At 34.8% G+C, this 27,979-nt stretch overlaps 1 protein-coding gene across 1 annotated transcript in view; it reads right to left on the reverse strand.

Moving 5' to 3' along the window:
- LOC148954668 (uncharacterized) overlaps positions 1-27,979 on the reverse strand; it is a 71,415-nt gene that overhangs the window by 38,853 nt on the left and 4,583 nt on the right. Inside the window, exon 2 of the mRNA XM_089086693.1 lies at positions 1,473-1,584. Within this exon, the coding sequence (XP_088942819.1) occupies positions 1,473-1,584 (112 nt within the window). The remainder of the gene's footprint in view (positions 1-1,472; positions 1,585-27,979) is intronic.

A 27,979-nucleotide genomic window follows, 5' to 3' on the forward strand; every position in this document is an offset into this window, starting at 1 on the left:
CATGAAGTTTGATAAGCCATAAAACGGCAAACCAAGTACTAACCTCACTTTCCGCCCTAACTACAGCAATACTACTCCCATACGCATCACTATTCACTTGAATGCACCTATGTGGTATAGGAAATATAAGGAAGGGTGAAAATGGTGAATTAGAATTTGGCAATGAAGAAGGATGGGACCTGTACTTGAGCTTATTTATCAGCTGAACCAAATACCTATTCATTATCTATAGAATTGAGGACTATAGGGATCTGACAACGTACTGTCATATTAACAAATTGAGAGGAGGTAGTCACGAACTTTTCCTAGTTAAAGATAGGAACAGGGCATCAATTAGTGGTAATAAGGTGCCAAGACCAGAAACTATTTAATGATCAAGATAGACTCAGGATTACCCAAAGCCTCAATTCATATGAGATCCTTAGAACACAATTTCCAAAGAATGAAAATCACCTCTTCTCTCAGATCCATATTTTGGCCAGCACACTAGAATAGTCTGTTGCTTAAATCCTGTACTACTGTTAGACTCGTCCAAAAGGTAGATCTTAAGACATTCGAGATGACAGCCTAGGCAAGTTTCTAGGCATGGTTGTAGTTGAGTAACACACTCCTAGGTGGGGAGCCTCTTTGTGTGGATATTTTGATGTTTTTGTGTGGCTTGGGTGTCTGAGGCTGAGTGAGCCAAGCTTTGTTTGTTCTTTTTTCTTTGACAAGGGGCAGTACCCTTTAAATACAGAATAATTTATTTCAGTTTGAAGTTGGGACTTCTGGCTGCCCAAAGGTGAGCTGAATTACAAACTATATTAAATTGTCAAATTGAAATTTTCCTGTCCCAAAAATTAAATTTTTAATATGTTTTAATTAAAAATTAAATTACAAGTTAAATGTTTTAATCTGTCCCACAATTTTATGCTCAAATTAAAATTCTAGTCTTTTAAAGGTTTTGGTCAACTTTGTTTTATGAAAGCAAATTGTAATTCCACTCATTCTGGAAATATCCCTTAAGAGTTTTAAAACACCAAAAGATTTCAATTTGGTAAAGTGTGGACTGTAACAAACAAGAGACTTAACCAAAGACCATTAGATATTATTTTCGACTATTGTGAAAGCATATTTACTAAAAATAAACATTTAATAACCAAATATCACTGCTGGTACTGGGGGGGGGGGTACCAGGCTTGACCCCTCCCCAATTAATTTTTGGTGACTTGTCAAAACTGGAAAAAATTCATGGCACGTTTCATAAAGTTTTTTACCCCTTCCCTAGACAAAAATCCTGGATACACCCTTGAGCAGAAGGCTGTGGAATTTTTGCAGAGGCACAAAAATTTAGAATAAATCTCAAGCCAATATTTCTTTTAACTATGATCAGGATGACGGTTAATCTGGCTAAGTTAACTAATATGTCATTAAATTTCACATGACATTACACAAAATATGGTTTTTGCCAGATTCAATAAAAAAGTGCATACCTGGTGTGATAACTTTAAAATATTTTCCTGTTCAAAACTTATATGTAAATTATTCAGCTTCTTGGACAAAGGCAAGAATTCTGGCCCATCTGCTTGTGATCTTTGCCGCTTCCTGTAAAAAAAAAAAACAATATAAATAGTCAATTTAAACTAGAAAAAACTCAGGTTAAAAAAAACTGAAGGCATAAAAAAAATATTCAGCCTCTTGGACAAAGGTAAGAACTCTGGCCCGTCTGCTTGTGATTTTTGCCGCTTCCTGTAACAAAACAATATAAAGAGTCCATTTAAACTAGTAAAAACTCATGTTAAAAAAACTAAAAACATAAATAAAAAAAATATTCAGCCTCTTGGACAAATGCAAGAACTCTGGCCCGTCTGCTTGTGATCATTGCCGCTTCCTGTAACAAAGCAATATAAATAGTCAATTTAAACTAGAAAAAACTGATGCTAAAAAACTGAACACATAAATTAAAATGAAATTATGTAGATCTTGAGTAAAAATAGAGGCTGTCCATGGCAGAAGAAAACGTGCCGCTGAAGAAAACATAGGGTATGCAAAAAAGAAAAGTGAGCAGTGGATCAGCGACAAATCTTGGAAACTTATGGATTACCGGAAAGAAACCAAAATCATGTTGGAATCATGCGAGAATGAGTCCACTGTCGAGTACAAAGATTTTTTGAAATATAAATATAAGGAATCCCACAAGGCCGTAAAGCGGTCTACCAGAACTGACAAACGGCTCTTTCTTGAGATATAGGCGGCTGAAGCAGAGGCAGCCGCCAGTAAGGGCGACAGTCAAACAGTCTATCTTTTCACAAAGGACATAACTGGAGATTTCAGAAAGCCGGCACCTGCGATTGAAAGTAAGGCAGGCAAACTTCTTACAAAAAAGGAAGACATTGGAAGAAAAGGGAGATGGAAGAAACACTTCAATGAGTACTAAACTTTCCACCGCCTACAAACCCTGTATCCCCTCCGGCTTAGCTACCGTTCCTCCAACTTGACATAAGCGAAGAACATATAAGCCTGCTCGAAGTCATGACAGTATTGCATAAGATTGAGAATGGCAAAGCTGCAGGAGTTGATGACATACAGCCTGAGCTCTTGAAGTATGGTGCTTAAGTCATTGCCGAGCCCCTTCACGAGGTTATTTCTCAGATATGGGAAACTGAAAATATTCCCACCGATTTGAAGAAAGGGGTTATCGTAAAGCTCTTTAAGAAAGGCAGAACAACCGACTGTAATAACTGGCGAGGTATCACTATGCAGTCTGTAGGGAGTAAGATTTTCTGCCAAGTACTACTGAACCGTATTCAGTCAAAAGTCAGCGCAATACTAAGAGATGACCAACATGGGTTTCGACCGGGAGATCGTGCGCTGATTTGATATTTGGTTTGAGGGTACTCATAGAAGAAGCAAACAAATGGCAGACTAAGATTATCGTTACCTATATATATATATATATATATATATATAGCACCTACCACAGGACAGCACCTAAGAAAATATTCCCTAAAAAAATTCCTAAAGCATGGTGGACAAATGAGTGCCTAAATAAATGGAGGATAAAAAAGGCAGCTAGGACAGAATTCATAAAAAAACCATCACCTTCTACATATAAAAAAAAATTACAAGCAGAATCTAATCTAAAAAGGACTATAATAGATGCTAAATATAAATACTGGTATAATTTTGCAAATAATCTCTCCAGAGAAACGCATGAGCCAATTATACATAAAGTCATAAACCACATTTGTGGGAAAAAGACTTCCCCCAACCAACTCCTGTATGAGTTTATACATAATAATACCCATTATGACAATGATAATGAAAAGGCTAACCTATTTGCAACTCTTTTTGTTATTAAGCTAACATCAAATAATCAAAGCAAACTGTCCACAATTCCTATGAACCCAAGTTACCAACCACGCCCAGGATCCGAGTGCATAACTAACCCATTTTCAATCCAGGAATTGAACAATGCAATACATCATATTAGGACCAAAACTAGCAGCAGCTATGACAATATACACCCTACATGGATAAAGAATCTCGCACCTTCATAAAAAAAATAACTGATAAATTGTAATAATCATGCTTGGGAATCTTTTATGTTCCCCAATGTATGGAAATGTTTGTCCCTCCTACCAATCCTAAAGAAAAATGAACCAAAAGATAACCTTGAGTCTCATAGGCCCATAATGATTACACCTGTGATGGGGAAAATAATGGAGAACATAATTTATCACAGACTCCTCTGGTTTGTTGAAAAAAATAATATGATCCAACACACTCAAACTGGATTCAGGAAATACCACTCCTCAACAGATGCTTTCATTTTGCTAAGAAATGCAATAAATGAATCTTTCTCAAAAAATAAAATCCTAGTAGCAGCTTTCCTAGATTATGAAGGGGCATATGACAATGTGAACCACCTAATCCTTTTAAATAAACTTGCAAACCTTGGAGTACCACCTAAGCTAGTATCTTTTATTAAATCCTTCATAGAAGTGCGAAGTTTCATTGTTTGTGTTGGTTCAGCCTCTTCAACCCAAAAGACAATATCCAAAGGCCTACCTCAGGGAGCAGTCCTCAGTTGCCTCCTATTTGCCCTATATCTCTGGGACATGAACCAACCCCATACGAATCTACAATATGCTGATGATCTGGTGCTATGGTCATCTGGCAACACCTTTGAGATAGCACAGTAAAATCTGCTAAAGTCACTTTTCCAGTTTGAAAAATTCTCTCAACATTCAGATTTACCTATTGCACCCACCAAGTCAAAAATAATCCAATTTCACGGGAAGCGAAACCATGTTAATGCAAAACTAACTCTAGATAAAACAACTATTCCAGAAGAAAATCATATTAATTATCTAGGTCTCATGCTTGACCAAAAACTTAATTTCCACCTTCACATTTCAAACACAATAAAAAAATGCTATAGAAAAACAAATATACTAAAAAGACTTCTTTCCACATCCTGGAGTTGTAAGGAGAAAACGTTACTCCAATTTTCTAAATCACATATAAGACCCATATTGACTTTGGGCTTATCGTATATGGTGTATGTCCAAAGACCCATATGCCAAAAATTGAAACGACACAAAATGATATATTAGGTCTGATATTTGGTTTTAGGAGACACAAAAACACCAAGTTTCTGCTTATAGAAAGAGGATTAGCAACAAAAAGGGAGAGACGTAGCTTTCTCTCGACAAAACATCTTACAAAAATTGAATCAAATAGCTCACACACATTACATAATTGGTTAAGAAATCCAGCCATGTATAGAGGTATTGCAAATGAGTATGCCAATATTCAAAAGAAGTTCCCTGTACCAGCAAAGTCTATTGCACTCACTTTCCCTCAATCCCTTCCATGGAATTGGTCATTTACCATAATAAATACTGAATTTTCAAATCGGAATAAAGAATTAACCCCCACTGCTTTTCTCCAGAAAGAATTTGCAGAACAATACAATTACTTATAAAAATCACTTCCAAATATTTGTTGATGGGTCAAAAATAAATGAGAAGGTTGCAAGTGGTGTTTTCCTTCCTCACCTGAAAATTGCAATGGGCGAGAGATTATTTAATAATTTATCTATAATGTCTGCTGAGTTAAATGCCATAATCATGGCATTAGAACACCTTAAGCAAAACCAACCTTTGATTGCAAATTCGAATAATATTATCATCTATTCTGACTCTTTATCAAGCCTTGAGTTGCTGGCCTCAGCTCCTCAATATAAGCTGGACATTGACAATTACCATTGTCTCAGTATTATTGATAATCTTGCTTCAAGTGGCATAAAAATTTATTTTCAGTACATTCCTAGCCACTCTGGCATAAGTGGTAATCATCAGGTTGATGAAATAGCAAAAAATGCTATAAATATTGACCAGCTAAGTGGGATACCAATCCCAATTAGAAATATTTACCGATGGAGGCCATCAGATAATAATTTTAATAAGGTTAATCTTATCCTTTCCCCCTTTTCCAATAAGTATCTTTCTAAAATTTATCATAGAATTCGTTCTGGAACAAATGGACTAAATTTCCTTGCATTCTCATATAAGCTCTCTAATTCAAGTGGTTCAATTTCCCTGTCCCCTCTTTGCAGGCATTGTAATATGAATAATGAAACAATTGACCATTGCCTATTTGAATGTAATATGCTGACGTCTGCAAAACATACCTTGCTTTGTAAACTGTTAAAATACTTCAAACACCACAAAATCTCACTATCAGCCAAGAGCCTAGCCAACTATACCTGCACACAGAGCACAGAAATCGATATCTATCATCTTATATTTGAAGTCCTTGAGTCAAAAGATCTACTGAAAGATATCTGAGAATATCTAATAAATAAGAGACAACCAAGACAGTAGCTCTGTAGCCCATAGAGTGAAGCAAAAAGAAGAGGGCTAAATAGTACCAACTGAATAGCCCGCCAGCTGTGAATTAGAAGAAGAAGAAGAAGATCCCTTAACTGACAAACAGGATTAATCCTATCCTTTCCCCCTTTCCCAATAAGTATCTTTCTAAAATTTATCATAGAATTCGTTCTCGAACAAATGGACTAAATTTCCTTGCATTCTCATATAAGCTTTCTAATTCAAGTGGCTCAATTCCCCTGTCCCCTCTTTGCAGGCATTGTAATATGGATAATGAAACAATTGACCATTGCCTATTTGAATGTAATATGCTGACGTCTGCACAACATACCTTGCTTTGTAAACTGTTAAAATACTTCAAACACCACAAAATCCCACTATCAGCCAAGAGCCTAGCCAAGTATACCTGCACACAGAGCATAGAAATCGACATCTATCATCTTATATTTGAACTCCTAGAGTCAAAAGATCTGCTGAAAGATATCTGAATATATCTAATAAATATGAGGCAATCAAGCCAGTAGCTCTGTAGCCCACAGAGTGAAGCAAAAGGAAAAGGGCTAAATAGTTTTACTGAAAAGCCCGCCTGCTGTTAAATAGAAGAAGATGCACAACCAAACATGCAATCCCCAAATATATGCTTACTCATTCTAAACTGTAATGCAGTTCAGGCCATGAACATACATCAACTACAGAAAACAAAAATCATTGCAGAATTGCCAAAAATCTACATCCCTGATGATATGCTCATTCAAGCTAAAAAAGATCTTGCTATACTATTAACAAAGCTGAACATTGATACACAGTCATATGAAAAATAAATCAACAAAACAACACATATTAATACTCCAGTGGAACGTAAGATCACTCACAGAAAATAAGCTAAATGATGTAATATCTTTTATGAATAATAATTCCATTAATATTGCTTGCCTCCAGGAAACTCATTTAACCCAAAATCAACAAATTAAGTCTCTGGGATATACTATTCTGAAAAAGGATAGATCATCAGAGAGAGAAATGGAGGTGGAGTAGCTTTAATAGTTAAAAATAATTAAAATTCAATGGCATCAACTTTCCAGATTTTGCAAATGATGTTGATGCAATCGGTATCAGTGTTTGGCTGAATAATACAAAAACCTACATAATAAGCTTTTATAACCCTAATGGCCAAACTCCAGATGCCATGGATTTATTCAAATGTACAAACAATTATAATATATTAAGAAATATCATTATTTGTGGAGTTTTCAATGCCCATAGCCTTTTTCGATGGAGCAAACCATCAAATATAGCTGGTAAATTGATTGCTAATATGATTTCAAATAATATTAATTTAGCCGTTACTACCCCTGCAAACCTGAATACATATTTCAACCACAAAACTGGCTTATTCTCTACAATTGATCTACAAGTTGTGTCATTAAACATTTTGAATAAAATGTGTATAAATAAAATTGATAGTCTATGTACAGACCACTTTGCCATAGTTTGCTCCCTAAATGAACCTGCTGAAACCCGATCACACACATCAAAATATATCAGCACTAAAGCAAATTGGTCTATGTTCCAAAATAAGCTAAATGATGAAATTACAAGTTTCACCCAAAATTCATGCATTTCAAGCACAACAGTTGACACATATGCTGAAGTATTGGCATCTTTACTAATAAATACAGCTAATCATGCTATCCCCAGGACAACACCCAAAAAAACTTTCCCTAAACGCATTCCCAAAGCATGGTGGAGAAATGAGTTCCAAAATAAATGCATAATAAAAAAGGAATCTAGAAGAACATTCATAAAAAAAACATCACCTTCTACATATTTTAGAAAAATACCAGCAGAATCTAATCTGTAAAGGACATATAATAGATGCTAAACATAACTAGCTACTGATATAATTTTGCAAATAATCTCTCCAGGGAGACACATGAGCCAATTATACATAAAGTCATAAGCCACATCTGAGGGAAAAAGACTTCCCCCAACCCACTCCTGTATGAACTTATACATAATAATACCCATTATGACAATGATAATGAAAAAGCTAAGCAATTTGCAACTCTGTTTGTTAATAAGCTAACATCAAATAATCGAAGCAAAATACCCCCAATTCCTATGAACCCAAGTTACCAACCACGCTCAGGATCCGAGTATATAACTAGTCCATTTTCAATTCAGGAAATAAATAATGCAATACATCATATTAGGACCAAAACTAGCGGTAGTTATGACAATATACACCCTACATGGATAAAGAATCTCACCCCTTCATACAAACAGGAACTGCTAAACTGTTATAATCACGCTTGGGCATCTTCTATGTTTCCCAACATATGGAAATGTTCGTCACTCCTACCAATCCAAAAGAAAAATAAACCCAAAGATAACCCTGAGTCCTATAGGCCCATAATGATTACTCCTGTGATGGGTAAAATAATGGAGAAAATGATTTATTACAGACTCCTCTGGTTTGTTGAAAAAAACAATATGATCCCTCACACTCAAACTGGATTCAGGAAACACCACTCCTCAACAGATGCTTTCATTTTGCTAACAAATGCAATAAATTAATCATTCTAAAAAAATAATGTCCTAATTGCAGCTTTCCTAGATTTTGAAGGGGCATATGACAATGTGAACCACCAAATCTTTTTAAACAAACTTGCAAACCTTGGATTACCGCCCAAGCTAGTATCTTTTATAAATTTTTTCATAGAAGTGTGAAGTTTCATTGTTTGTGTTGGTTCAGCCTCTGCACCCCAAAAGAAAATAACCAACGACCTACCTCAGGGAGCAGTCCTCAATTGCCTCCTTTTTGCCGTATATCTCTGGGTCATTAACCTCCCCCACACGACTCTACAATATGCTGATGATCTGGTGTTATAGTCATCTGGCAAAACCTGAGATAGCACAGTCAAATCTGCAAAAGTCACTTTTCCAATTTAAAAAATTTTCTCAACATTCAGATTTACCCATTGCACCTACCAAGTCAAAAATAATCTAATTTCACCGAAAGCAGAGCCATGTTAATGCAAAACTAACTCTAAATGGAACAACTATTCCAGATGATAATCATATTAATTACCTAGGTCTCATGCTTGACCAAAAACTTAATTTCCACCCCCACATTTCAAATACAATAAAAAATACTATAGAAAAACAAATATACTAAAAAGACTTCTTTCCACACCATGGGGCTGTAAGGAGAAAACCTTACTCTAGTTTTACAAATCACATGTAAGACCTATATTGACTGTGGGCTCATCGTCTATGGTGCATGTGCAAAGACCCAGATGCAAAAAATTGAAACAATAAAAAATGATAAAATACGTCTCTTATTTGGTCTTAGAAAACCCACAAGCACCAAGTTTCTGGTTATGGAGAGAGGATTACCAACAATAAGGGAGAGACGTAGCTTTCTCTTGACAAAACATCTTACAAAAATTGAATCAAATAGCTCACACATCCTACATAATTGGTTAAGAAATCCAGCCATGTATAGAGGCATTGCAGATGAGTATGCCAATATTCAGGAGAAGTTCCCTGTACCAGCAAAGTCTATTGCACCTACTTTCCCCCAATCACATCCATGGAATTGGTCAATTCCCATAATAAATACTGATTTCTCAAAGTGGACTAAAGATCTAACCCCCATTGCTTTTGTCCAGAAAAAATTTGCTGAACTTAATACAATTACTTATAAAAATCACTTCCAAATATTTGTTGATGGGTCAAAAATGAATGAGAAGATAGCAAGTGGTGCTTTCCTTCCTCACCTGAAAATTGCAATGGGTGAGAGATTATATAATAATGTATCTATAATGTCTGCTGAGTTAAATGCCATAATCATGGCATTAGAACACCTTAAGGAAGACCAGCCTTTGATTGCAAATTCAAGTAATATTATAGTATACTCCGACTCTTTATCAAGCCTTGAGTTGCTGGCCTCAGCTCTTCAGTATAAGTTGGACATTGACACTTATCATTGTCTCAGTATTATAGATAAACTTGCTTCAAGTGGCATAAAAACTTATTTTCAGTATATTCCTAGCCACTCTGGCATAAGTGGTAATCATCAGGTTGATGAAATAGCAAAAAATGCTATAAATATTGACCAGATAAGTGGGAGACCAATCCCAATTAGAGACATTTACCAATGAAGACTATCAGATATTAATCTTAATAAGAATAATCCTATCCTTTCCCCCTTTCCCAATAAGTATTTTTCTAAAATTTACCATAGAATTCCTACTGGCACAAATGGACTAAATTTTCTTGCATTCTCGAATAAGTTTTCTAATTCAAGTGGTTCAATTCCCCTGTCCCCTCTTTGCAGGCATTGTAATATGAATAATGAAACAATTGACCATTGCCTATTTGAATGTAATATACTGACGTCTGCACAACACACCTTGCTTTGTAAACTGTTAAAATGCTTCAAACACCACAAAATCTCATTATCAGCCAAGAGCCTAGCCAACTATACCTGCACACAGAGCATAGAAATCGACATCTATCATCTCATAATACAACTCCTAGAGTCAACAGATCTACTGAAAGATATCTGAAAATATCTAATAAATATGAGGCAATCAAGCCAGTAGCGCTGTAGCCCACAGACTGAAGCAAAAGGAAAAGGGCTAAACGGTATTACTGAAAAGCCCTGCTGTTAAATAGAAGAAGAAGTTACCTTCATTGACTTTTTGAAAGTGTTTGATTGGGTCCACAGAGACTCCCTATGGAAAATACTTTGGTATTATGGATTCCCTAACAAAATTTTTTGTATGATTGTCAGCCTATACGAGAATCAGTTATGTGCTGTACAGACTAATGATAGGGACCCTACCGAATGGTTCAGTGTAAAGTCTGGTGTCCGCCAAGGATGTATCCTCTCCCCGGTGTTGTTTGCTATTCTCATCGACTAAGTACTTCGAAAATGTAACTTCAGAGGTGGAACTCAGCTGAACCTAAACCGCACATTCTATGACGGTGATTTTCCTGATAATATAACCCTCCTATCTCATTTAAGAGAGGAGCTACAGAATAATATAGCTGTACTCTCCAGTATGGCCAGGCGAGTTGGTCTGTCAATCAGTACACGGAAAACAAAAGTCATGCGAAACAGCGTCAATACCCTACCTGCCCCACCGCTTAAAATCGGATCTAATGTACTAGAGGAGGTTGGAAAGTTCAAGTACCTTGGTAGTGTTATTAAATATTATGGCAGCCTTGAGCAGGAAATTACCACACGGATTACATGCGCAGGAATCGCCTTCAATAAACTAAGAAATGTGTGGAAGAATCCAGCATACTCCCTACAGCTCACGCTCTGGCTTTTCAATAGTAACCTCCTCTCCGTACTAATGTACGGCTGCGAATCTTCGGGGTTGATTAAGCAGCTGGAAAAGTGAATCCAGGGTTTTGAGAACATTTGTCTTCGGCGTATCCTTGGTGTCCAGTGGACTGGTAAGCTCACCAACGCCTCTATACGTGAAGACAAAGCAAGCGCTCATGATCAATAGAACTGTGACTAACCGATGGCGATATTGGGGCCACATGGTGCGGATGGGTGAGGGCCGCCTACCCCACGATGTGTGGTGTTGGGTTCCTTCTGGCATCAGAAGACGTGGGCGACAGAAGACAAAACTGGGGAAATGCCTTGACAAGGATGCTGTGCTTTTGAGATCGTCGCTCGAAGAACTTTGGTCAAAAGCACAAGAGAGATCGTCATGGAGAGGCACCGTTGTCGCCTTATGCGCCAGCCGGCGTGGGAAGACCTAACTAACTAACTAATGGCAGAGTATAAGAAGTTGATTACTCCAACAATGTATTACCATCTCCTTCCCCTATATTTCTATTAAATGATGCCACTGGTTTCTTATCTAGCATAGAATTTACCAAAAGCAAACTTTTAGAACAAAAAATCTTGAAGACACATTTTGATATGATTATGGTATATTTCCCATACTTCTTGGGCCTGTAAGGGATTGGGACAGTTGCACATCCCCATTCACGGGAAAATAAGAGAAACTTCGAAATCTTAATTGATACATCTTACTAGATTCTTACATGTTTGGTAAAGTGACTTCAATGGGGGGCGGGGGGAGGATTTAAAATGCCATATTCTTTTCCTATATTTCCATGAAAGGATGCCACTGGTTTCTTATCTAGCATAGAGAAAAATAGTTTGTCTGAAAGTTTTTTGAAAGCTGCTTGAATGATTCATATTGACTCATAATTACAAATTTTTTTTTATATGAGCATTTCTAAAAACAAACCTTTTAAGCAAAATATATGTATTTTCCTTAGTAGATGTTAAAACTAATATCTTGCAGATTAAAATAGTAAATATTTTATTGAGGTTACCATTTGAGATATAGAATTTTACAGTCAAGTCCCCCAAAGGATTGGGATTGCTATTACTACTACTTACAAATAACTGCAGCATTAAGCCACCTGAGACAACAGACATACACTCCTCCTCCTTTCCAATCTATTCAAAGCCTCCCTATTTACACCCTTACATCAAGTTCCAATTCCCCCTAAATCCTTCCTAACAATCCTACAAGAACGTGTCCTTGCCATTTCAACCTCTCTTTCATCTCGGTCTTGAGGGACATTCATCAGTGGGTTCTGACTGGGATTTAGGAACTTCCAATATTCGGAAAATGTGGGATGCAACCAGATGATTTTTATTTTGTTGAGGACACAAAAATATACAATTAAAATCCGGATTGTTCAAGCGCAGTTAAAAATATGAAAAAATAGTAAACGACAGTCATATCAAGCTACTTCGTATGGAAAGAATGGCCATAGAAACTTGGGAGGAGGCTCATTCAGTGAAGCCTAGAGATCTTTCTAAGGTTTGGAGAAAAAAAAATGTAAGCTAAAAAGCATGTTAATAATAAAAAAGAAAAGGATAAGCACAAAAAGAGGAAAAAGGAACAAAGCAATCTTGAATCAAAACAAATTAAAATCGAAGAAACTTGAATAAATTCAGTTTGATGCATTGACAACAATATCCATTTCAGGGTTTGTATCCACAACTTTAGAGCATACATTCTTATACAATTTTTTTTCGCTTTTGCGTTACACACACACATGTCAAGCTCGACATCCATATTCGGTGGCGTCATTTCATTCTGAACTAAGGGGGAGGGGACTAAGCAACCTCTGTGGGCCCCCTAAATTGGTCGACTCAGATTTGTTGAAGAGTTATATTTTTTCAGTGGTTAGCACTTGCCTCTCCCAAAATTGACTAATAATACTAAGAAGCAATTTAAAAGTGTTTAATGAATACAGAGAGAACTTAAGTTTGAAATTAATTTACAGTTTTATTGTAACACTGAGTACTGAGAAGGTCTCATTTTTCTAAAAATGTTTCCTAACTTTGTATTTTATATAGTTTGGTTTTATATAAGAATTTTATATATATAAATATATTTTCTAACCATAGCATTGAAATCCAACAATTTCCTAAGAACCTTTTCACTAAATATAAACATCAGATCTCTCATAATTCTCATTACCGATCTATTCCAGTATGCCCATTTTGTAGTAGATAATTACTCCAGCTGAAGAACAGTTATGCCAGTGACTTTCTGAACATTAAAATACAGTTGGTAGCTTGTACTACTATTCTCGATAAAACAGTAAAACTCTGGAAGAGTGGCGAAAAAAGGTGCCATTCGTCTCAAGTTGTGAATGAAATCACCCAAAACAAGGTTGAGGCTATGAGGATGGCAGTTAATGTAAATTGCTTGCAGTGCAATTGATATAATACAGGCTTGCCAACCTGAAAATTGGCCGCTCATGACACTGCCCTGGTATTTTCTAAGAAAAATGTAAAAACAACAAATTTCCACCTCCCTCGGGATGTTCAACAGTAATTTCCTCTCCCCAATCGGAAAATTTCTTGAACTGACACCAATTGATAGGTTTGAGTTTTTTTTTTCAATGCTCTGGTTGTTCTTGTATAGCTCTTATTTGTTGAGTTTTTCTAGTTTTCTTACCTTTTTTTATAAGTCGGTTCAGGCTGAGCCCCCCCCCCCGTTAATAAAGCCTTTCGTTTGTGAAGTCAAAATATTTGGTCTTTGATTGTTGGTACAATTTTTTTAACTGTCCTATTAGCAAATCTTTTCCTTTTGCATATTCTCGTTTTGTTATGATCTTTGGTGTGTGAGATTAAGTATCATTCTTTAAGATCTTTATCGATTCTTTGAATTGTCCTTTTATATAATATATTTTTCTTGTCTTTCTTATCTTTCCTGAAATCTAACAAAAATTACTTGTCGGAAATTCCCACTTAGATTTTTTCAAATTCAAGAAGCTAAATTTCAAGATAATTTGAGAAAAAAAAAATCATGAAATAGCCTTTTTGAATGCCAAATTTAACACGTTGACTGGAGGCAAAGAAGAAAAAGCGTAAGAAACTTTCAAAATCCCATACGGTCTGTCTTTTAATAACAATTAAATAAAAAAAAATAGTTTTTTAAACTAAAAGTAAGGAGCGACAGTACAACTTAAAACGAACAGAAATTGTTCGGTATATGAAAGGGGTTGTCCCCTCCTCAAGCTCATTGCGCTAAAAGTTTATTGTTTTAAAAAGTAGAGTTGCGACAAAAAGTCAAACTTTAGCGTAAAGAGCGGGGCGTTGAGGAGGTGTCAGCCCCTTTCATATACGGAAAATTTCTGTTCGTTTTAAGTTTTAATATCGCTCCTTACTTTTATTAAAAGAAAAAAATGTTTTTTTTTAATTTCTGAACGTTTCTGAATTAATACAGGTTTTGAATTTGGCTCACCGTACATGAATATTTAAAACGAAATTTGTATATTAATTTTACTTTTTTAAACTAATGATAACCTTATAATAACCTAAGTTTGATGTTTGTTTCAGTTATTTAAGAATTATTTCTGAATCACAAAGGCTGTTTAATTAGAATAATATCCTCTTTTAAAAGTTGAAAAAAAAACTTTAGCTTAAGACTGAGCAATTGAGGAGAGGCAACCCCCTTTATATACGTAATATTTTCTGTTCGTTTTAAGTTTTAATATTACTCCTTACATTCAGTTGAAAAAACTTGTTTTTATTATTTAATTTCTGATTGTTTTTTAAATAATGCTGGGAAGTTCAGCGCCTTTTTCATGAAAATTCTCTTCCCCATGAAAAATTCCTTCATGGAAAGATCCTTCAAAGAAACCGCCTCCCCCCTACCCCCCACCCCAATCACAAAAAACCCCCCTGAAAACGACTGTATACTTCCCAATAACCAATACTATATGTAAACAATGGGCAAAGCTCATACCTTTCAGCCCATCCCCCGGGGACTATTGAGGATGTCTTCCTCAAAGACATAGTTATTAGATTTTTCTACTATGTTGAACAAAACGGTTATCTCAAAATTTTGTTCTGGTGATTTTGGGAAACAAATGAGCGTGGGAGGGGCCTAGTTGCCCTCCAAATCTTTTGGTCACTTAAAGAGGGCACTTGAACTTTTAATTTCCGTTTGAATGAGCCCTCTCGCAACATTCTAGGACAACTGGTTCAATACCATCACCCCTGGGGATAAAAACAAATAAACACGCATCCGTGATCTTTCTTCTGGCAAAAAATACAGAAAATTCCACATTTTTGCAGATAGGAGCTTGAAAACCCTACAGTAGGGTTATCTGATACGCTGAATATGATGCTGTAATTTTCATTAAGATTCTATTACTTTTAGGGAGTTTTCCCTCCTGTTTTGGAAAATAAAGAAAATTTTCTCCAGCTCTTAACTTTTGATGGGTAAAACTAAACTTGATGAAACTTCTATATCTAAAATTAGCATAAAAATAAAATTCTTTTGATGTGGCTATCTATTGGTATCAAAATTTCTTTTTTTAGATCTTCGGTTATTATTGAGCCGGGTCACTCCTTACTTAGGCTACAGTTTATTACCACGAATTGTTTGATAATACGTCTATGGCTACTAAGAACGCAAAAAGTCCACCGTTGTACAAAATAGTGTTTAATTTACCAAGTCCAGAAACAGAGCAGACCTGATTCACACACGACTCAGGAAAGAGTCAGAACAGATTCACAAACAGTCTCAAAGAAATATAGAGTACATAATACGTATATACGGAGAGATCACTGCTTCAGAATTATGTAACTTACATGCATAATTTTATTACAGATCCTGGGCCCAATTACTTTATTGTAATGAAAGCTGGTCACCGTGGCTGTAACAACAAGGCAATAAAAATTTGTCGTGATACATGAAAAAGGAATAATAAATAAATGTGTTTGGGAGTGAAGCCCACTATATACTGTTGTGAAGTACAGCTAACAGATACAGAAACGGATTTATTTTAATTGAGCACACTTTTTTACGTAATTTTTTTTTCAAACTCTTTTTTCAAACCGACAGAAATTGTGACCAATGATTTTGGGCCCCTCCTGAAATCAGAGTGGGGCAATAGCCCCAGCCATCCTCCCCTGTCCATATTTACACATGGAAGCAATGGACTGACACGGTCCTTGGCATGAAAGTCGGCGAACGTAAACAAGCATCAATAGAAGCTACAGCTTTTGATTCAACCTCTTTTTATCTCATCTTTTACCTTTCCTATATTTCCATGAAAGGATGCCACTGGTTTCTTGCCACTGGCATAGAGAAAAATGGTTTGTCTGAAAGTTTTTAGAAAGCCACTTGAATGATTCATTTTGACTCATAATTACGAATATTTTTTTTTGTATGAGCATTTCTAAAAACAAACCTTTAAGCAAAATATATGTATTTTCCTTAGTAGATGTTAAAATTTTAATCTTGCAGATTCAAATAGTAAATATTTTATTGGGGTTACCATTTGAAATTTTACCGGCGAGTCCCCCAAAGTATTGGGATTGCTATTACTACTACTTACAACTAACTGCAGCAATAAGCCACCTGCGACCCGAGATATACACTCCTCCTTCTTTCCAATCTATTCAAAACCTCCCTCTTTACACCCTTACATAAAGCTCCAATTCCCCCTAAATCCTTCATAACAACCTTACAAGAACATGTCCTTGCCATTTCAATCTCTCTTTTATTATAGTTCTAGAAAGCAGGACAGAAACACATTTTTTGTACACTGTAATGTTTAAAATGCAGTCGGTCAGATAGATATCCAAAAGAATCCATTGATAACTGCTCTGGAAAGCATCTATCGAATCCTCCTGTTTCTTTTTTCGGAGCAGAAAAGTTTCAGAACTGTAGTTGACCACTGTGATCACAACAGCTTTCAGTATTTTAATCTTGGTTTGCAGACTTTTCTTCCTATTCTTCCAAACTTTTTTCAACTGTGAAAAAACATCCTTGGCTATTGTACATTTAACATCTTCACTGCATTCACAATCTTTAGTAATAATGCTACTTTGGTAAGTGATGCTATCCACTTGATTGATCTTCTTTTACCCAACATCACCTCTTCAACTTCACTTGTTCCCAGTTTAAGCAACTTAGTCTTCTTAAAATTGATTTTTAGACCTATACTTGTGCCCTGAACTCTCAACATCTTCAAAAACTATTTGATTTTGCCGACATTTTAATACCACCTGAAACTGGATTGTTTTGTCATTGGGATTGATCTGAATTTTCTTAATAAAATGTGGTTAGCTTGAATATTTTATTAATAAAGAATTCTGGATATTTTAAAAGTATTGATAATCAATAGTGAATCTTGGACACACATTTAAGCTTGAGCCTAATCTTATAAAATGCAGTCTAATCTTAGACACAGGATCTTAAAGATAGAACAAGGTATCTAAACCACAGAAAGGCTCAATTCTGGATGTGTTTAATCTAAGTCAAGTGCTGTACATCAGAATAATTATACTGTAGAATGGGGTCACTTTGATCCTGTGGAGTAACATTGGTCCAAAATCATGAAAAAGACTTGAGGCCTGGCCTTAGTTTTTCCAAGGCATAAAACAAGTAGGGTCGTTCTTTTACTCATCTTTGTGCTAAGATCTTACATCTTTTGACAAAGAACATTTAAAGGTGAAATCTTAGCATTAAGATCTCGCATCTTATAGTGTTCTTTTGCAAACGTCTTTCATCATTTTGCTCTGATCAGCGGTCTAAGAACAATGATGAGTATATCATCAAAGTTCTATGTGGCAGAAAGATGACGTCTTTCACACTTTCCGCTAACATCAGTGAGCTGTAAAATCTTAGAACAAAGATGAGTGAAAAGAACATAAATCTTTGCAGAAAGATGTGAGAACTTAGTGCAAAACAACAACCCTAATGAAGGGTTTTTAACCCGGCGACTGTCAATCAAAGTAGTCCAAGAGGTGTGGCTTCAATGACTGAATGTTCAGACATTGGCGCGAGGAAACTTTTCTGATGCCAACAATCAAGGGTCACCTAATTGATAAACTTTTTTTTCTTTTTTAAGATGTTAATTTATTCAACCCTAATTTAAAAAGTGATAAAGGAAAGTCCTTGCTGTTGAATTATAAGCGAACAACAATGTATAATGATAGCCATAGTAATAAATGAAAGGATATTCTGAACTTTCACAAAGACTGTCAGAAGTGGGAGATGCTTTGGGACAATAAAATTTCACCTAGAATTTTAGACTTAGTTTAAACGCAGGCAAAATCCTAACAGATGAGTTATAGAAGTCCCTCAAATGGAAAGTGAGACGATAAAATGTTGTATTTGGGAAGGTAAAATAGCAAAACAAGTTGTTCTTACAAAATCTGGGTGAGATCAAAACTATGTTTTGAGACTTACACAGGATATTTTCTTTCATGTTAAACTTTTGGAATATTTCCTGGAATTGGAGACAACTGAGAAACATACTTACCAGTATGTTTTTCTGTTCGCTTTTCCTTCTCAACCTTTTTATACTCTTTGTGTAAGAATTTTGCTTTCTATTTTTTTTTATCTCCTTATTACCAGTATGTAAAAGCCCCGCTTCCTAGTTAAAGGGCAACGAAGTGGATCCACTCTGCCTTTATTTTTTTAAATTCAGGAACAAATCTTAAAAATTCAAGGAATTTTTTGGGGATATAAAATATAATTTCAATGGGAAAATCATTGATACAAACTACAATTATCTCATTTTTTCTTCTTTATTCTTAAGCCGGTGAAATTATGACACAAAGATCAAACGTAAACCACGAGGTAAACAAGCATTGATGGTAGAGAATAGGAGAGTCCCAATTGGCAAATATAAATATAAAAGTTACAAAGAATTTTACAAAGAGTGCTTCCAAATCAGTTTATGGAACAGTTCTGCATCATAAATTGAGTAAGAATGCTGGATTTCCTGCTCTTTTCCTATTACGAAGGCTCTTTTCCTATTATAAAGGCTCTTCTCCTAGGTATATGAAGAGTTCGCCCCTTCCTCAACACTTTGCTCTTTACACTAAGGTTTGAATTTTATCCTGATTCTTTAAGAACGACTCCTGAAACGAAGGGTCGTATAATTAGAACAGCAAGAAGCTTTTTTAAAAGTACTAAAAAACTTTAGCATAAAGATTGAGGTGTTGAGGAGGCGGCAGCCCCCTTCATATACGAAATAATTTCTCTTCCATAAAGAAAGAAAAACAAGCAAAAATGGGGTTTTTAAAGGTCAAATGAAAACACTGAAAAAAACACAACAAAGCGAATATTTCAAAGGGACAAACGCCTCTCTTCTTCAGCGCCAAAAGAAAAAATATAATCAATGCGAGTCCCGAAGAACAAACCAACCAATAAAACGCGGAAAGTCAATGCAAATGTGAAAAAAAAACAAAAAATTAAAAGATGAATAAAAATCAATAAAAGCCAAAAATAAAAGTGAGTCAATCACCAATATCCGTGATTTGCAAAGAAATTCAAAATTGAACCACCATTGTTATTTGCTTGTTTTTTTTTCTTTATTTTATGTCAGGCCAATGTGGTTTAAGAAACTATCTAATTTCTGTTGGTTTTAAGTTTTAATATTGCTCCTTACTTTCAGTTGAAAAAACTTCTTTTTATTGTTTAATAGAATAAAAATCCAAGGAAAAAAAAAAGACTTCTTAACGCAAAATTTGAAAGTTTTCGCCACTTTCCAACACAGTACAGCTTTTGAGATTCATTATTTCCTAATAAATGTGAGTGAGATCAAAATCCAAAGAAAAGTACAGGTGTCAGTGGTAGTTCCTAAAGCTTTATGGTACTTTGCACCAGAAATTACTGTTCTAGTCCATTCAAGGACAAAGAAAACATGATTTTTGGGAATTTTATATAATTGATTGATATCTCTATAAGATATTGTACGACAGATATTTGAAAGTACCTTGTTTTCTTTGTCCTTGTAACGTGGTCAGTGTCGCTCCAAACCTTGCTTAGACCACTCTTTTCATTTCTAAGCAAATGAAGAAAATGAAATTCCTAAATTCTGAATTTTAAAAATCTTTGACCCTTCATGGCACAGTATTCATTTTTAAGTTTCACCTAACTTTAGATAAGTGTTTAAAAGATGCAAATACAAGCGGTATTGCACTTTTAACAAATAAATTTCTAAAATTTCTGCCACTTCACAGTAGAAAACACCTTTTTCAACTTATCCTCTCGTCATTTATAAAAAAGTTTTTGTCACTCCAATTTTTTTTTTTTTTAATATAGTCTCCTTGTTTTTGATTTTTGGGTATGTTTTTGCAACAGTTCACAAGATAAAGGGATAATGACACCCATGACTACAACTATAAGTACTTGAGGCAAGAGTTTAGTTTTTACGTAACTGAGCTGCCCACCCCCCCCCCTTTCCCTCCTGAAATCCTGTATCTACTATTGTATTTAAGTTGTACATATCACAAGAATATGCTTTTAGTTGCTACCACAGTGTAGCAAAAATTTTTGCCCCCTCCCCCTCAAAAAGATTTTTCCCAGTTTACGCCACTGAACTTAATCATCCAAACGAGAACATGAAAGAAAGGATCATGCAAGGAAATAAGAAAAACCACCTGCTCATGCAAAATTTGAAATTTTTGGTGCTTTGAGGCATACTGACTACCAGTTTTAGTCACTTATTAAATAAAAAAAAAATTTTGTCAACCGAAAGTAGGGAGCAATATTAAAACTTGAAACCAACAGAAATTATTACGTATATGAGGGGGACGCCCCCTCATCAATACCTTGCTCTTTGCGCAAAAATTCGAATTTTGTCCCAATTTTTCATGAATGACTCCTGAATCACAAAGGCTGTTTAATTAGAATAAATAGATTTTTAAAAGTACTCAGAAAAAACAACCTAAAAGTACTAAAAAAACTTGAGTGTAAAGAGCGAAGCATAGACAAGGGCGACCCCCCTCATATACGTAATAATTTTTGTTTGTTTTAAGTTTTAATGTTGGTCCTTACTTTCAGTTGAAAAAACTCGTTTTTTTATTTAAATTCTGATCGTTTTTGAAATAATACTAGGAAAATTCAACTCCCCCCTGATGGAAAATTCCCTTCCCTGATGAAAAGATTCTCCCATGTAACCTCCCCTCCCCCACCAGAAAAATCCCCCATGAAAACGTCGGTATAATTCTCAATAACCAAAACTGTATGTAAACAATGGAGAAAGCTCATAACTTGCAGCCCTTCCCCCAGGAACTGTGGGGAGTTAAGCCATCTTTAAAGACATAATTATTAGATTTTTTTACTATGCAGAACAAAATATCTGTCTCAAAATTTTAACTGTGTGACTGGAGAAAAATGAGAGTGTGAGGGGGGGGGGGCTAACTGGCCCTTCAATATTTTTGGTCACTTAAAAAGGACACTAAGAACTTTTTAATTCCTATTAAATAAGCCCTCTCCTGGTCTTATAGAATCACTGGTTCAACATGATCCCCCCTGGGAAAAGCATAAAAAAAACACATTAACATCCATCCTTAATCTTTCTTCTGGCAAAAAAAATACAAAATTCCACACCCACTTAATTTTTTGGTAAAGCAAAAAAGTGACGCTTCCTAATGCCAACTTCTTTGTATCATTGACTCACACAGGCTAAGCTTATGCGTCATAATGTTGACAACTTTTTTTGTTTCCTCATTTGTTATTTATCTCTAAATAACTATTGGTTGATTGTTTCATGATCAATATACTTCTTGCTCTCATGACTCTGTTATAGGTAGACTGAAGCCCCCCCCCCCAAGTGAGATCCTGGGCATGCCACTGTTCAGGGATGTAACTAGTTCTTTCCCTTTTTAACTGGGAGGGGAGGATGGGACAACAAAATATCCTGACCAAAATAAAAGGCATAGAGTGGAGCAGCTTGAATTCAAATTGATTATCCATTATTTTAATTCTGAAGCTGGGTTCATACAACTTCAAGGGTGTAGGATGCAAATTGAAGTCCTAAGAAAATACACATACTAGACTAGATAATCTGGTTTTGAAGTCATGAAAAAGTTAATATTTGGTTTATTGGTGGTCTTGTGGGATCCATTACCCTTGCCTCCTACTGTTGCGATTTTCCAACAGAATCTGAAGGATTTTGGCGTTTCATTCCTGTTCTTTTGCTTCTCTGTGATGTTGAAAATTTTTAAATTTTGAAAAAAAAGCTATCGATTTGAACTGAAGATTAAAATACAATAAAGTAGTATGAGTATTGGTCAGATGGAAAACTTACTATTGGGCAATCATATACAGGAAACAACAGAGAAACTGCTAAAAATGAATTGCAACAAGTGAAAGCTGCACAATGCTGCAACAAGAATATGGCAAGACTGGTCCAAGCAAGTCATGATTGCATGTCTTTTGCCTCCCCCCTCAGGGCCAATTATGCGGGTTTTGCCTATTCTTACTCAAAGTCCTCCCCCAAACAAAATTTATTTGGTTACCCCCCCCCCCTAAACAAGTCTTATGCATGGCCCTGTCCTCCCCCCCTGATGTTCAAAAACTGTCTTAATCACTCAAATAAGAACACGAAAGAAGGAAAAAAGGACACTTTTTTTTTAGATTAAACAAAAAAACAATTTTTTTTCAACTGAAAGCAAGGAGCAACATCAAAACCTAAAACGCACAGAAATTATTACGTATATTAAAGGGCTGCCCTGCCCCTTCCTCAAGACCTCAAACCTAACCTAACAAAAGTTTCCAAGATTGTAGTCAGTCCATCACAATTAGTATAGTCCTAAATTTTAGCCAATCCTATACATATAAACCTATACACATCATGTTCAAGACTGGTAGTCTATTGTCAGTGTTCTAAGAGATATGTTTTGATTAAAAGCTATGTCTTAGATTAGACACTGTATAAGGACTGAGGCTATTACATTATAGTTTTAAATGCACTGATAACCAACAGTGAACTTTAATCTCAGACACACAATTTCAGCTTGAACCAAGGCCAAGCTGAAGAGTAAATATGAAAACCTTTCTATTACTGAGCTATGAATCAGCTATACAAACTCTCCCACCATTATTCTCTACTGTTGGTATCAACTCTAAGAACTAGAGGTCATCACCTGAAACTTGTCAAGCAGTCAACCATATCTAGAGTCCATGGGCACTGGCAGGCGGGAGCATGCCCCCCTCCTGGAAATTTGAGACTATAAAGTCATTACAAGGAAACCAAAAGAAAGAGTGCATAATAGGGAAAAAACATGGAAAAAAAATGTGTGATACCCCATTGTTGGTTGTCTGCCAATAGATTTTGACCCTTAATAAGGAAAATATAAGTTCTAATGTGACTGAATGATCCCTTTCCAGTTTTCCAAAGACATTTTCTCCATATGATTTGGTTGGAGCAACAAAAAACTCAAATTTTTCATAGTACTGAATGGCAAGTAAATAACAATCCTTGTCAATAACAAAAGTATATGAGATAACTTTGAATTAACTATTGATTACTTTAAATAAAAGAATCAGCTTTTTATGGTGCTCCTAAATATGTATTTGTTTATTAATCAGTGTAGTTATTAGCACACAAGAAAGTTTGTATAATTAGCGAAAACACAAGGAAAACAACTCTACACAGGGCCATTTTGGTAGAATATATGGTGTCAACTTTTGCTTGCATTGCAAGAGTACCCTTGAGCTGATATATGAAGCAACTATAATCAGAAATGTTTCCCCTGAATGGAATGCTGGGAATTTCTGTATTTTTCCCCCTGAATGGATACATTTTTTGTGTTTTATTATCAGTTATTAATTTTTTCCAGGAGTGACTTTATTTATCTAGTTGTCCCTTTGAAAAAGATTAGGAAAAAACTTTCAAATAAAAAGTGTAATTAAATTGCATGGAAAATGAAACAAAATGCAGTAAATTTTAAATGACAAGGATTCCTGGATCACTTTGTTTAATCAATGATAAATTAAATTATTATGCATTTGATTTTAAAAGAAAATCAAATTCAAACCACAATTACAGTTGTGATTGGCTAATGTTCAGGACTAGAGCATTTGGGATTGACTGACTAAAATCTTGGAAAACACCTGGTTTTTGAACATTTGAAATTTACACAAAACTTATGTGTACACCATAGCCTGTTTAAATACAATTATTCAGTTTCACAACAATTGTCCACCAAAAATCTAACACAACCTAGACAATTTAAAGGATTTGACTCAAGACTGAGTTCTCCAATTCAATACAACCAAATTCTGTATTTTGCACCTTGGAGCCAACAACCTAATGGCAATCTACTCAATTTTAAATCCCATCACTAATGACAGGTTGAGGTTCAACAGCCATTTTTAGCATGTTGTCTCCCAAGCATATTCCATCCTTGGCCTATTAAAAAGGACCATCCATAGCCAAGAGGCAACAATAATCATACAACTTTTTAAGGCTCTTGTTTGACCCCATCTTGAATGTGTCTGGTTGGACCCTCTTACCAGCAACATGTAAGCAACAAAGTGCATGAAAAGTCTGAAATCAGCTTCATATGAGGACTGCCTCAAGCAACTCAAGTGACCTACCTTTGTCTACAGACACATGTGTAGTGATATGATGCTGAAATTCCAAAAGGAAAACTCTACCATCTTCATGGGCAGCCACAGTACCAGCCATCATCTCACAAGAAGACATGCAAAGAAGCTACCAAAATTAAGCTACAGATCAAGGAGTTGCAACATTTGAATATAATAGTCATTGATCCTTTATATACTAAGGATCAAATATTGTTATTTGCTACTATAGCCTATAGAAAGCAGTATAAAGTCAAATAAAAGACAATATACTGCTTACTCTCATTATTTAGAATGATTGTCATACATACAACTTTTTATACCTCATTCTTTTATAGCCAACATAAATAAAGTCATACAAGTCACATTTTATAGCCTATCTCATTCTAGTATAGAGCAAATATTAACAAAGTCATACAGATGACTTTTTATACCTTGTTCTATACCTATGTAAGTTTCTTTTATATTGTTTTTATTCTCATCGTCTGTTTTGCTGAGGACGGCCCTTGGATATAGGGTCGAAATATTCATTTAAAGTTGCGTTCCACTGTCTTGTATAAAAATTTCCCTGTTGTTCTATCATAGAACAAAACATAAAAAAAGACATACAGATGACTTTTTATACATCACACTATTATAGAGCAAGCATGAATAAAGTCATACAGATGAATTTTTATACTTTGTTCTATTATAGATCCTTTATATACTAAGGATACAATATTGTCCTTAGACAATATTTATGACACTATTATAGAGCAAACATGAATTAAGTCATATAGATGACTTTTTATACCTGATTCTACTATAGAGCAACCATAGATAAAGTCACAAAAATAAGTTTTTATAGCCTACCTCATTCTATTATAGAGCAAACATAGTAATACAGATGACTTTTTATACCTCATTCTATCATAGAACAAACACAAACAATGTCATACAAATGATTTTTTGTACCTCACACTGTTATAGAGCAAGCATCCTAGGAATATACAAAACATAGGTGTAAATGTATGACAGTTCCACTACATAAGGAGACATGTTAAAAACAATTAAAAAACAATTGTACTTCACAATATGCAAAATAATCACAGTTAGCATTTTTTTTTTCAGCAGGAAAACATTTATCTTCACTTCTTTCCTTCTTTTCCAACTTTCCAATAAAACTTATAAAAAAAAGCCATTGTTTTGATAAACATTTTGTCTGTTTTCAAATTTGTGCTGAATGATATCCCACCCTACAAATATTTTTTTATAGATGGCGTTCATCTTGGTTGTTCACAGTTTTTGTAGTTTCCTAGTTTTTCTTTAAATGCTTATTGAAAATGCAATGGTGAAAATACATAATAAAGCACCATCTACATATTTGCTAAAAACAGAATTGACAATAAATGTTATGAAAATGGATATACAGATTACCTTTTTTATTCTAGGATGATCTAGTAGTTTCACAATCAGAGGGAATTATACAGATGATTAATTTAAAATAAATACAGATGATTAATTTTTGCTGAAATGACATGAACCAAGATGATAACACATATTATTTAATTTGGTCATTGGCTGGTGCCAGGTGAACTTTCTACTGGCTGATGAATATCAGCTTTGTAGAGCTCAGCCACCTGTAATAATAAATGATGCAATCTGGCACCTTTATTGGGAAAAGGTTTTCCAATAAAACTCAGCAAGATAACCAGCCATATAGTCATCAGATCTCCTGTTCTTGGGGATTGCTTCACACACTGATTGCCATAGAAATGCAATATTTTGTGTGTAGGCCCTAGTCATAATCTACAAAATTTAATGAATAGTTAACTGTTAGGTGCTGAAAACCTTGTCTGTTTAATCTGCAGTAAGCTCTCCAGCAATCTGACATTATGGTTGTTCTTGGATGAACATATTATGTCAAGTAGTGCGTTTGCTGTCCAGTTGGAAATGGGAACAAAAAAAAAAATCCAGAGTCCCTCTCAATTCCCCCAAACACCCACCACCCTTCAAAGAAACATCCCCTGTTGTACTGTCTTTTTCTTATCTTTGTTTGTCAATTTCAATGATTTTTCCTGGACCAGCCAATTTAACACTATACTTATGTACAAAGTATAGACATACTTCATAAAAAAAAAAAAAATTGCTAATCAATGGTGGTATGTGTCAAAATGCCAATCTCATCAATCATGAATTGCTGACTGTAGGATCCTCTACTCATGTTGCAAAAAAACAGCATAATTTTGGTTATTTGATAATAAGACAGCTTTGAATTTTTTCACCTTTGCAAAAAGGTGCACCTTTTCAAGCTCTCAATCAAGAGAGCTTTGACTTTGTACAAAATTGCATTTTTTTTTTATAACTTGATGACCACATTGCTCTGTTCTTGTTTTTACATAGAAGAATGCATATTTTGTTTATCAAAATAACCCTCTTTTTGACATTCAGGTTAAACCATTGTATTTGGGAGAATATTATGATCAATCAAAAATTGTTGTATGTCATCTTCAGTTTGATGGTATACTCTAAAAGACATTATTTTATTTTCACACAAGGCATATAAATTTTTCATTAACGACATGATTCAAAAATTTTCTTCAAGCACAATTCAGAACTACATTACACAAAGGATGAATGCCATCTATAAAAAGAATTGTAGGATGGCATATATTAGAGCAAAAACTTGAAAAACAGACAGAATGTTTATCAAAAGCATGGCTTTTTTCATTAATTAATTAAAAAAAACTTTCCGAAAAAGAAGTTTTTCAAAGAAAAGTAAAGGCCATATTAAACTTAAGATTAGCAGAAACAAATACCTTTAATAATTCAAACTCAAAATGACCAGAAATTACTATTAAAGAATAAATGAAACCCAAAACAAACAGAAATTAAATAAACAATCAATGCAAACAAACATAGAATAGATATTAATTTAAATTAATAAATAAATCTTAAAACAAGTGAAACTTAAATTGAATATGTAAATCAAGCTTGAAACAAACAAAAATTACTATAAACAAGAGTTTGGGTATCACCTCCTTCTCTCACTATAAAAGTCTAAAACATACTGTGTCATTGGTGCTTTACTGATAACCAATTTAATGGCAAATATTTTCTTTTGTACTTAATATTAAAAATTAACATTAAAATTATACTAACAGTTTGAACTGATGAGCTTTCAGCAATTAATATCATTATACATCAAATATTCAGTTT

This window comes from Artemia sp. Qi Xiang Cuo, chromosome 3 (assembly GCF_049724085.1).
Source record: "Artemia sp. Qi Xiang Cuo chromosome 3, ASM4972408v1, whole genome shotgun sequence".
NCBI classification, from domain to species: Eukaryota; Metazoa; Arthropoda; class Branchiopoda; order Anostraca; family Artemiidae; genus Artemia; species Artemia sp. Qi Xiang Cuo.